At 41.2% G+C, this 12,720-nt stretch overlaps 1 protein-coding gene across 1 annotated transcript; it reads right to left on the reverse strand.

The window, feature by feature from the left end:
• Window positions 1-2: 2 nt before the first annotated feature.
• Window positions 3-10,789, reverse strand: LOC117529111 (T-box-containing protein TBX6L-like). The gene is made up of 8 exons (XM_034191811.1): window positions 10,382-10,789; window positions 10,124-10,226; window positions 2,372-2,536; window positions 2,151-2,297; window positions 1,697-1,773; window positions 735-808; window positions 276-489; window positions 3-174 (listed from the first exon to the last, which is right to left on the reverse strand). Exons 1-8 carry the CDS (start codon window positions 10,537-10,539, stop codon window positions 12-14), a joined length of 1,101 nt encoding a protein of 366 aa, XP_034047702.1. The 5' UTR covers window positions 10,540-10,789; the 3' UTR covers window positions 3-11.
• Window positions 10,790-12,720: the final 1,931 nt, after the last annotated feature.

The following is a 12,720-nucleotide window of genomic DNA, read 5'->3' on the forward strand; positions in this document are numbered from 1 at the left end:
GGGGTTAAAGTTCACCAGCAAGAGTAAGAGAAGAGTGGGCACTGGCTCCAGTCTACTGCGTTGCCATGGTGATGGTAGCCACGTTGTTGGAGGCCATGTTCAGCTGGAGACAGCAGATGAGGAGCAGAGTGGGCGAGGGTGTCAACATCACCAGACGCGCCATATTCCACAGATCTGTGTAGGGATTCATAATGAGGTATTTTTGCTTGTTTTGTTCCGCACACTCTGCACCACATCTGGTGTTTAAGTATCATCACACCATGATTAAATCAGACCTGTAGGGCGGGTAAGTGGCGGACGCTGGCACCATCTGTTCAGCACAGCTGTAGTCATACTCTTTCAGCTCCAGGGACTCGGCATGGAGACTCTCAGACGGGTCCTGCTCTGGAACCCAAGCCGTCATGCGACCATCCTTCAGCAAGTCGTCCTTGGAGCCTGGAGTCTTCTTTCCTTCAGATGACCGGGAGGTGGAGGCCGTCCTCTGCAGGCCTGAGAGAGAGACACAACTCTGAAGAGGCTGTGGCTGGCATGAATGTGACACATTCTGTATCAGGTAAACCTGAAAATGGAGTATTTTTACAGTGAATTTTTCATTTAAAATTACATGACCTGCTAAGAATTCTACAAGAAGCCTAACATTTGCTTACAGGCCAACCTGTGCTGTTTTGTTCACTGTAGGAAGGAAAATCTGCAGACTGTACTATGAATATGTGTAATCCAGTGCTGACAAATACCTGAAAGACTTTTGCATTGACCTTTCCTCTCAGGTGTGTCTGTGTTTTTAGGAGGACTCCTGGTTGAACGACACCTATGAAAAGGAATAGAACATTAACACTAACTTCTGCAGTTTGTTTGACTGCTCACCTGTTATTCTTGACCCAAACCTTAGATCCTAATCTTTGACCCTGATTGCTCACCTGTTTCTGATTTCTGACCGTTCTTCCAGATCTTTGATCCAAACCTTAGCTCCAGAGTTTTGATCTTGTTTGATTGTTGGTCTTTGTTCATGACTTTTATTCAAAACCTTAAATCTGTTGATCTTGTTTGACTGCTCAACTGTTATTCTTTGATCCAAAACTTAAATACTGAGCTTTAACCTTGTCCATTGATCCTGATCACTCATGTTTGACCCTGATTATGGTCATTTGATCCTCTGCCATGTTTTTGTTGTAGCTTGTCTGTCTGTCTTTGATCTTATAAAACAGTTCATGTCCTTTTGAGATATTTTGCTGACGAACAAACAAATGGGAACAAAAACACAGCCTCCTTGACAGAGAATAAATTAAACTATATCAGATTTTTTTTTTTTATTCTGCTAGGCAACATTTGCATTATCATTCAATTGTCTCTATTTATGACCAATAGCTTAACCTTAAAATGTGACAGACGGTCTTTGAATTACTTCTTTGTAACAGTCCACAACACAAAGATATTAGTCTGAAATTTAAAATGATGTACTACACAAAACAGTGCAACTTTTAATGCTTAAGAAATGGGAACCGTTGAAAGTTTGGCATTTTCCCAGATGAATGCTTTAAGCAATTGTGATTGATTATCAAAATAGCTTCATGTAAGTTGGCTTGTTGACATTGAGTTAGTTGAAATTAAACCAACTAATTACTTAATAACAGTTGCTTGCTCAATCAAAAGTTACAAAGCACCAAATTTCAGTTATGATACCAGTATGAATTCCTACCTTTTGCCGTGGGAGTGGGTGCCACCCTCCCTAAATCCTTTAGCAAAGGGGTTGTTGTCGATCTTCATTTTGGTTATCTTAAAAGCAAAAAATACAAGATGGGGATTGGGCTGTCAGTGGTGCAGCATGTTTTTTCAGTAAAATCACTATGCAACCTTTTGTGCTACTCTATCCCTGTGGTGTACCACATGTTTCTGTCCTGGGTCCCTTTAGTTCATGATGTGTTTCCCTTTGGACATAAAAGCACAACAGTGAGCTGGTTTAAACCACGCCCACCTTTTCTTAGTAACACTGTAAGTGGCAGAGAGTTAATGTTTTAAGCCTTAAAAGTGTATCTTTGACTCAAAACTGCTGAGCAATACATAACCTCAAGAATCGTGTTAATTTTAATACTATGCTGGTTTAGAGGATTCATGTGTGATCATAAGCTGCGTTATCGATGTTTGTTGGGAACCTTTGAGTTCTGGTAAGCTGTTACTGCTGTGAAGGCTGTCTCCGGGAAGGAAAAGGTCTGGAAGGGACCCCAGCAGACGGTATAAGGACTGTCGGCCTGGATCACGTGAAACCTGGGGTAGTAACGGTGCATGGAGTGCAGAATGATCTGATAAAAGATGAAAGCAAAGCAAGTAAAATACAACAATGACCATGTGGGAAAAAAAAAAACCTGTGTCTTACTTGGTCGTGCTGGTCCAAGATGTTGTTAGTCAACTTCATCTTGAGGAAAGACAATGGGTGCTTCATCCAGTGATTTCCTGTTGCAGGAGAGTTTGGGTGTGTATATGTCCGATGTGGGGGCTGGGGCTCTGCCTTTCCTGCAACCTCCCACTGCTCATTTTTCCACTACAGAGCGGTGACCCAAAGTGCAAAGTAACCAAGTGTGAGACATCAGGACGATTATTCAGGACTGTTTGTACAACAGTTAAGTGAGCTACGTGGAATAAAAAAAATCTGATAGGAAGCTATCGCTTCAGTTTTTTAACAAGATAATCCAAACACAATAAATGCTACCAATACGTAGGTCTAATTTTATAGATAAAGTGCTTCACGATTTAAAACAGAATCGTCTCGTAAGTCTCCAAATTCACAGGACGTAAAATGAGGATAAACTGGTTAAACTTTGGTTAAATTTGTATCACTAGATCAATACAAAAAGAAAGTTTGTTGCGCTTATACAGCTTATATGTCATGTAGTCATCTGCCACCTGCTGGACATGCCCGGGATTGTTACAGGGAATAATTGCATCTTCACATGCAGGATGGGAATTAGGAGCAGGTATGGTTGAAGTTACATTAACTTGAAATGCGCTTGTTTTTCAGCCCTGCCGTGGGTCTGATGGCCACCCAGACTAAATGATAAATGGACTGCATTTATATAGCGCTTTTCCATCTGCATCAGACGCTCAAAGCGCTTTACAATTATGCCTCACATTCACCCCGATGTCGGGGTGCTGCCATATAAGGCGCTCACTACACACCAGTAGCAATAGGGGATTAAAGGCCTTGCCCAAGGGCCTTTAGTAATTTTCCAGTCAGGCGGGGATTTGAACCCATGATCTTCTGGACTACCGCAACTTGACAACAAAATTAAGATTACAAAAAATGACAAACTGATTTTAATGAAACCTGGTGAAGGTTGTTGAGCAGTGAACAGCGAGAAGCCCCTCACATTTAGGTCTGGATACAAATCAAGGGTTGGAGCCAGGATCAACCCCCCCCCCCCCCCCCCCCCTTTTGTTACCCCCTGCTATGAAGTACAAGGGGATATAGAGATGCGCATGTCCATCCGTCCATTTTCCCTTGTTAGTGCGATATCTCAAGAACCAACTGACCAACTTCATTCGTATTTAGCAGAAGGGTATAACTGTGTGATTTCCCCCCCCAACAAAACTTTGTTTTACAGATCTGTGGTGACTGGGGGTGTAGTCATCTCCTTATGACGCTTGTTAATATTAAGAAATGGAGTCATCAGGATCAAAGTTCAATACCTGGGATCAAAGAGGTGCAATCAGGTTGAAAGATCAGAGATCACGGTCAAAGACAAGGGGATCAAAAGTCAGAATTCAGGCTCAGTAGCCAATGCTGACGATCAGTGGTCTGTGATCAAGCTCAACAGTTAGCCATTAGGATTAAAGTTCACAGAACATAATCAAAGATCCCTGATTAGGGATTAGAGCTCATAAATCAAGATCAAAGGTTAATGCTTGGTAACAAAGCTCAATGACTACGATCAAAGGCAGACAAATGCACTGAACTGAGTCACTGACTTCTGTAGTGCTGCAAGTCTGCATGGTTTTTGATGGACACAGAGCATAGGATTATGGGTAATCAAACTATGTTGACGAGGACGTTGTCTCTGATGCGTGTCGTAACAGAAGCAGATTATTTGAATTTATCACTGTAGCCAGATGACTGGATTGAAATGAATCATAACAAAGCAGATGAAGATGCCCATCCCAGGGTGCCAGCTGTTGCCAGGCCAGGGTCAATGAAGGATTACACAGCAGTCAAAATATAAAAATGCTGCACTCACATTGACAAGTATAGCACATTATTTTGTCTATTAGGATTCCAAAAATGTTATGGAGTTATGGGGTAAAAACAGCAAAACGTCTGACAAAGTTAACACAGTTTTCACAGGGATCAAAAATTAAAGTTGCTCCGAGTCTGGTAAAAAGTGATGCAAATTATGGTTCTAAAATGGAATAGTTTGCACCGTCTGTCATGCTTCATTGTTATAGGGTAACGTCATAGAATCCAATGGACGTTGACCTTGTTTAACCTTTACTCCAGAGACCAAACATTTGATGCTGTTTTTACCCCGTAACTCCTCAACAGTCAGTCATAGATGATCCAAACTGTACCATTTTTGAATGAGTGTGATTAGAAAAATAATGTGGTTATACTGTGCATGATTGAAGCATTTTAAAATGTGACCCCTGTGTAATCCTTCATTGGCCCCTTCCTGGCTACAAGTACTAACTACCCTTGGATGGCTATTATACTTTTTCAAGTCCCTTTAGGTAAGTGGCCAAAATGTTCGGTTCCTTGGGTGGATGTGATCAACCTATCAGGCTCACAGATTAATTCATTGTAAAGATCTAACATTCATTCATTCTGCATGATATGACCACTTTAGGGCCCTGTCCCACTGGGGAGAGGATTAATTGCGCATGAATTGAGTATACAAATCGTGGGCGTTCGTTGTCATCCGCAACAAAAATGGCCAAAAATGACAAATGTCCCAGTATGAATTATGGATATATTAATAATATATAGCGAATATATGATGAACAATCACAGTTATATAACGCATGTAGTGAGGAAACTGATCCGACACACTGAGATTATCACGGCAGTATTACGGGTGTATTATGAATGCATTGCGCACGTGTTGCGCGTGCACGGCATCTACATTGCGGTCATAAAAGAAGCTCACTCGGGCCGTCGGCATCACTATTCACACCAACAATACAGCCTCTGGAGAATTTGCTGGACTTTACAAGTTGATCACAGAGTGTTGTCATGCGAGGGTTAACTGTTCATGAGTTTGGGGAGCGGGAGGGGGGACGCGCTCGGGGTGTGAGACGTTTTTTTGTTTTTTTTTTTTGACTGAGTTTAGGCTGAACAGCAACTCTTCCTTTTGTTGGTGTTAAATAAAAGTCCTGGATTGCAGCAGCTACGTCTTTGTGGATTTACACAGCCGGACCGGCACTGACTGGCAGTTATGTCGCTTTCTGCCACACTTTGGGTTTAACGTGACGTGTTTGTTATGTATTCACAGATTGTCCGCAAATCAGCTGCAAAGCAGATGTAATAAAAACGCTTTATTCGTGGCCAATTTGTATGCATTCACTACAACATATTTTAGTTTGTGATGTGGACATGATGGGCACGCAATATATCTGTTTTATACACTGTCCCAGTCCGCTGCCAAACCGCAAATCCCCGTCAGTTGTGGATATCGCGGTTAACAGCAGATATACAGCGCATAGAGTGAGTATGTATTGTGTATGAATTGAGTATGTATGGAGTATGTAAGGCGGATGTCATCCGCATCCAGATTTTTGAACAGCTCAAAAATCCTGGCTGCGGACATGCGTGCCTCTGCGGATGATCACGGGCGTGTTCGGATGATGGCCGACTCATACAGGCATGTTACACGGATATTGCGGATGTTTGGCGAATATGGGCCAATTTTGTGCGCAATCCATATGCAAATCCTTCTAAACGCCAGTGGGACAGGGCCCTTAAAGGAGCACCATCATATTCTTTAGGTGCAAAATAACGCCTTTTATTATATGGCTGTGATGCTACGCGCACCCTGATTGACTGATTACCAGTCGGATAGTTTCCCATATCACCGGTTACCATGACAATTGGTCAGGAATGTGTATTTTCATTACAAACCAGGAAGCTAAAAACACGATTAGAAAAACCAAGTCAGACATCAATTTACTCCATAAATATCTAAACAGCATCAGAAAAAACACTGAATGTTAACCAGCTAATGACTCGACCATCTGTTAAGCTCGTGGAGGTATTAAAAAAAAAAACCTGAAATGGGTCTGACTATGAACCCAACACCGCCAGCAGCAGCTGTCATATTCAGGTGATACTGTAAGTTTGTGTGTTTATATATATAATAGCTATATATTAAAGGAATTATTAATCTCCCTTAATATTGCTTTAGTTCTGCAGTGGTTTAAAACAAAATAAACCGCAGATAAGCTGATAGAAGGGCATTTGGAGCGTTCCATTCTGTACGTCACAATGAGCCAGTTTCGTCTTTTCAGTGCGCGTAACACTTCCGGTTCACAGGGCAATGCATACAAACAAGCTACCAACGCTGATAAAAAGACGCTGTTTTTGAAGCAACGCAACAGCTTAAAGGGTCCCTGCCACGCCATGACATTTTTACATATTTTTGAAGAATAAAAAAAGCTTTTCCACATGTTGTCTTTGTTTTTTAACATAAAATTAAACTGAAGAAGCATTTAGACGTTTCGTTACCCACCTGAGAATTTGAATTTACCGCCTCCGAATGGGAATGACAACAACAACGCTGTCGGATATAAGCTGCTTACAAAACACAGAATGGTTTGTTCACTCACCACCTTTTCTTATAAATGATCATTTATTCCTGGCACGGTGTGTTTGTATATGGAAAAAAATTATTTCAGCAGCACAGTGTGCTTAAAGAGCCGAAATAAGTTACACTGTGGACAAACGGTATGTAAACAGTTCAAAAGTATTTTTATTTTTTTATTTTTTTGTGTATTTTATTGTTTTATTTACTTTATTCTGTATTTATGTATCATGCATTCATTTTGGTTTGTGTAATGTTTACGAATGTAACATGGCCGAGCCGTTCCTGTAAGTTTATACATATAATACAGTGATAAAGTGTGACTATTAATACTGCAATTTACGGCTTTTGATAAAGATGATGACAGTGTTTGGGATTTTTGTATTGTGTTTATTTTTCATGTGTTTGTCTTACGTTTGTGAACACAATACGAGTTAGCTGTAGCTTCGTTAACTGTTACCTCTAATACTGAGATTTACTGCTTTTGATAAAGATGATGACAATGTTTGGGATTTTTGTTTTGTGTTATCTTGCATTTGTGAATGCAATACGAGTGAGCCGTAGCTCTGTTAAGGGTTTATAATATTATATAGAGATAAACTGTTACCCCTAATACTGCGATTTACTGCTTTTGATAAAGATGATGACAGACTGCGCTGCGGTGGTTTGAATCATATTTGTCTAATAGATTACAGTTTGTTCATGTAAATGGGGAATCTTCTTCACAGACTAAAGTTAATTATGGAGTTCCACAAGGTTCTGTGCTAGGACCAATTTTATTCACTTTATACATGCTTCCCTTAGGCAGTATTATTAGACGGTATTGCTTAAATTTTCATTGTTACGCAGATGATACCCAGCTTTATCTATCCATGAAGCCAGAGGACACACACCAATTAGCTAAACTGCAGGATTGTCTTACAGACATAAAGACATGGATGACCTCTAATTTCCTGCTTTTAAACTCAGATAAAACTGAAGTTATTGTACTTGGCCCACAAATCTTAGAAGCATGGTGTCTAACCAGATCTTTACTCTGGATGGCATTTCCCTGACCTCTAGTAATACTGTGAGAAATCTTGGAGTCATTTTTGATCAGGATATGTCATTCAAAGCGCATATTAAACAATATGTAGGACTGCCTTTTTGCATTTACGCAATATCTCTAAAATCAGAAAGGTCTTGTCTCAGAGTGATGCTGAAAAACTAATTCATGCATTTATTTCCTCTAGGCTGGACTATTGTAATTCTTTATTATCAGGTTGTCCTAAAAGTTCCCTAAAAAGCCTTCAGTTAATTCAAAATGCTGCAGCTAGAGTACTGACGGGGACTAGCAGGAGAGAGCATATCTCACCCGTGTTGGCCTCTCTTCATTGGCTTCCTGTTAATTCTAGAATAGAATTTAAAATTCTTCTTCTTACTTATAAGGTTTTGAATAATCAGGTCCCATCTTATCTCAGGGACCTCGTAGTACCATATCACCCTAATAGAGCGCTTCGCTCTCAGACTGCAGGCTTACTTGTAGTTCCTAGGGTTTGTAAGAGTAGAATGGGAGGCAGAGCCTTCAGCTTTCAGGCTCCTCTCCTGTGGAACCAGCTCCCAATTCAGATCAGGGAGACAGATACCCTCTCTACTTTTAAGATTAGGCTTAAAACTTTCCTTTTCGCTAAGGCTTATAGTTAGGGCTGGATCGGGTGACCCTGGACTATCCCTTGGTTATGCTGCTTTAGACGTAGACTGTGGGGGGGTTCCCATGATGCACTGTTTCTTTCTCTTTTTGCTCTGTATGCATCACTCCGCATTTAATCATTAGTGATCGATCTCTGCCCCCCTCCACAGCATGTCTTTTCCTGGTTCTTTCCCTCAGCCCCAACCAGTCTCAGCAGAAGACTGCCCCTCCCTGAGCCTGGTTCTGCTGGAGGTTTCTTCCTGTTAAGAGGGAGTTTTTCCTTCCCACTGTTGCCAAGTGCTTGCTCACAGGGGGTCGTTTTGACCGTTGGGGTTTTTCATGATTGTTGTATGGCCTTGCCTTACAATATAAAGCGCCTTGGGGCAACTGTTTGTTGTGATTTGGCGCTATATAAAAAAAAAGTTGATTGATTGATTGATTGAGTGTTTGGGATTTTAGTTTTGTGTTTATTTTTCATGTGTTTATCTTGCGTTTGTGAACGCAATATGAGTTAGCTGTAGCTCCTTTAACTGTTACCTCTAATACTGCGATTTACTGCTTTTGATCAAGATGACAATGTTTGGGATTTTTGTTCTGTATTTATCGTGCATTTGTGAATGCAATACGAGTGAGCCATAGCTCCGTTAAGAGTTTATAAATATTATATAGGGATAAACTGTTACCCCTAATACTGCGATTTACTGCTTTTGATGAAGATGATGACCGTGTTTGGGATTTTTGTTTTGTGTTTATTTTTCCTGTGTTTGTCTTGCATTTGTAAATGCAATACGAGTGAGCTGTAGCTACGTTAACGGTTTATAAATATTATATAGAGATAAACTGTGACTACTGTGATTACTGCTTTTGATCAAGATGATGACAGTGTTTGGGATTTTTGTTTTGTGTTTATTTTTCATGTGTTTATCTTGCATTTGTAAATGCAATATGAGTGAGCTGTAGCTCCGTTAACGGTTTATAAATATTATATAGCAATAAACTGTGACCTCTAATACTGCAATTTACTACTTTTGATCAAGATGATGACAGTGTTTGGGTTTTTGTTTTATGTTTATTTTTCATGCGTTTGTCTTGCCTTTGTGAATGTTAACGATTTATAAATATTATATACAGATAAACTGTGACCTCTAATACTGTTTACTGCTTTTGATACAAATGATTACAGTGTTTGAGGTTTTATTTTATATTTATTTATTTTTTGTGCATTTACTTTGTTTTTGTGATCCGGTTTGTATGACTTGACCTGTGACCCTACCCAGCAGCCCCTGCGGCACTTAAACTCAAAACTGGCTTATGAAGGAGCAGAGTTTTAATGAATCTCATTCTACGTTTTGTTTCCTTGTATGAAATCTTCAGCTCTTTCTTTTCATTATGCGTCACTGCAAATGTTTTCAAGTGCATGCTAAAAGCGGCCCTGCAAATGTTACTGCAGCAGTCAGTGGGAGAGCTGTTGAATATACGGATGGCTGACTGCTCCTCGGCTGTAGATTATGAAAGAGGAGAGATGCTAATTGATTGGGCCCCAGCCGAGACAACACAAACAGGAAGCACTGAAAGACTGATATGCAGCGGCTGCAGCAGTCAACATGCTGCTGCAAACGACGCCTTTCAAAAAAAAACAAAAAAAAAACCTGTGCTTTTGCTACACCATTACCTTATACTTGAAGCTGTCTGCAGGAACCATGTCCACCATCAGGACATAGCTGGCAAAAGGCTGGAGCCCAGAGAGACTGATGTTACAGTGTGGAAACATTCTCCTGGGACAAAAAGCACACATTTAAATTAATGTACCTACAGTTAAGTGTCTTCGATAAGCAAGTTGCACGTATGTGGCTGCGTATTGTACGTGCACTCAAATGATCTGCAGCCCACAACTACAGAAACTATGTAAAAGCAGCAAAATGATATTTACCTTCCATGCTTTGTTATGATCATCTCAGTGCCTATTCTGTGAAAGGACTTCCACAGATCAGCATTCTCCAGCGTCATCCTGATGCAGGCCTGCTGGTATGAGTCAGAAACTGCGGGGGTCCCAGCCATGTGCAGGGCAGCTGTGGAGTCTGAAGACATGATGCAGTGTGTCAAATGTTTTGCAGGAACTCATCACAATTAATAAATAGATTAATTTTTTGGCTGCACAAGTTTACAGACATGTTACACAAGATGCACGATTGGTATGACTGATTACTGTGCATGAATTTAGTTAGCGTGAACTTAAAATTTTCATTAAAAAATACTACAAAGTTACAAAATCTCATTCAACAAATCAATGTGATTTGTAGGTGTAGTATTTGGTATGTGATGAGACAAAAAGCAACAGACAAAAACGACAAAGAAAATCATATGAAAAAGAAAAGATCAAAAGTAACAGACAAAAAAGAGTTACAGCATAAATAATTACAGCCTGTTTGCAGGAGACTGTAAAAGATGCTGTTTTTAGAACTGAAAAGTGATCAACTTAATTTATTTATTCCTGTTACTGCATTATATGAACTTATTTATATGCATTTAGAAATTAGTTACTTTTCCATTAATGACAAAGGTTGGTGATACATTTAATGTGCCATGTTAGTTTTTGCACAGTACCATTTATTCTTGTGAACCAGAAGAATAAGGTTAAATGTTTTGTTTTTAACATACATCCTTATTTTAGTGTCAGTGCAATTTACTTTCTACAAAAGTAAATTAAATGATTAAATATCTCTCTTGAATATCTGTTTTGTTTTGTATGTATGGGAGGTGATGGTCTAGTGGTTAAGCGTTGGGCTTCAGACCAGGGGATCCTTGGTTCAAAACCCAGCCAGACTGACCTTGGGCAAGGCCCTTAATCCATGAGTTGCTCCCAGTGTGTAGTGAGCACCTTGCATGGCAGCACCCTTACAAATGGGTGAATGTGAGGCATCACTGTAAAGTGCTTTGAGCTTCTGATGCAGATGGAAAAGCACATTATACATGCAGTCCATTTATGTTGTCCCGTTGCATCACATTTACATTTTATTGGACATTTTCTGTTGCTACTTTGCATCATACACACCCCTCAGGAGGAGATCTAAGCCAGCCAAGAGGACTGCTACCCTAACCCTGACCAGAAGGAGCACTCAGCCAACTGCAGGACTTTTAGTGTGACCGCAGGACCTTTGTGGCCGGGACGGCGGTGGGATCGAACCCGGACAGCTCGCACTAAAGACCATTCCTCTACCAGGTCAGCCAAAGGGGAATTCCCCGTTAGCCAAGCTAGCGGGAACGTCTTTTCAATCAGGACCTTCATCCTGCTACATTAGCAACACAGATTGGTCTGTTTTTGATCACCTTGAGCTGACTGAGTACACAGAGACGGTGCTCTTTTAAATCAAGGTCTGCACTGTCACAAGGGACAAACAAGTTAAGGTCCTTCAATAAGCTGAAACCTTGGATCTCATCAGAGGTGAGAGCACACCTAAGAGCTTGCAACCCAGCTTTCAAGTGATGGGTCTTCATCAAGACCTGTACAGCGTGGCCAGAGCAAACCTCGGGAGAGGAGTTAAAGCAGCTAAGATGCTCTACACACAGAAAGTGGAAAACCATCTGGCTGACAACAACCCAAGGCAGGTGTGGCAGGGTTTACAGCTCTTACCAACTACAAGGGCAACCAGAATGAGATCACCAGTGCGGATGCCTCACTGGTGCAGGAACGCCATCCATTCTACACCCGGTTCAAGACAGAAAGATTCCTGTCAGTTCCTCCTACCCATCATGCCCCTAGTACTAACCCACCCTCACTAGAGGAACATCAGGTGAAGAGAGAACTGAAGGCTGTAAACCCACACAAAGCAGCAGTGTCAGTGCAATTTACTTTCTACTGGGAAAGGTGCTAAAGGCCTGTGCAGACCAGCTGTCAGGGGTCCTGACAAGGCTCTTCAACACCTCCCTGGAACTGGCTGCTCTTCCAGCCTGCCTTAAAGCTGCCACCATTATTCCCGTCCCCAAGAAGATGATCTGTTTTAACGACTTCAGGCCGGTGGCACTAACCTCTGGAGTTATGAAGTGCTTTGAGCGTCTGGTCTTCCACTACCTCAAGTCATACCTCCTTCCATTTGACCCACACCGGTTTGCTCAACTGCCTGCACACCACCCTGAGCCACCGGGAGAAACCTGTGACCTACGTCAGGATGCTTTTTGTGCATTACAGCTTGACGTTTAATACCATCCTGCTGGACCTGTTAGTCAAAAAGTTGACTGACATGGACCTTCCACCCCTTTACCTGTGACTGG

The sequence above is a fragment of the Thalassophryne amazonica genome, chromosome 17 (genome assembly GCF_902500255.1).
Source record: "Thalassophryne amazonica chromosome 17, fThaAma1.1, whole genome shotgun sequence".
NCBI lineage: Eukaryota > Metazoa > Chordata > Actinopteri > Batrachoidiformes > Batrachoididae > Thalassophryne > Thalassophryne amazonica.

Coding starts and splice junctions, on each gene's coding strand:
- LOC117529111 (XM_034191811.1), bottom strand. CDS start 10,539: ATGTCTTCAGACTCCACAGCTGCCCTGCACATGGCTGGGACCCCCGCA. Junction 2,298..2,371: donor TCTTGGACCAGCACGACCAA/GTAAGACACAGG, acceptor ATCTTTTATCAG/ATCATTCTGCACTCCATGCA. Junction 175..275: donor GCCACTTACCCGCCCTACAG/GTCTGATTTAAT, acceptor ATCCCTACACAG/ATCTGTGGAATATGGCGCGT.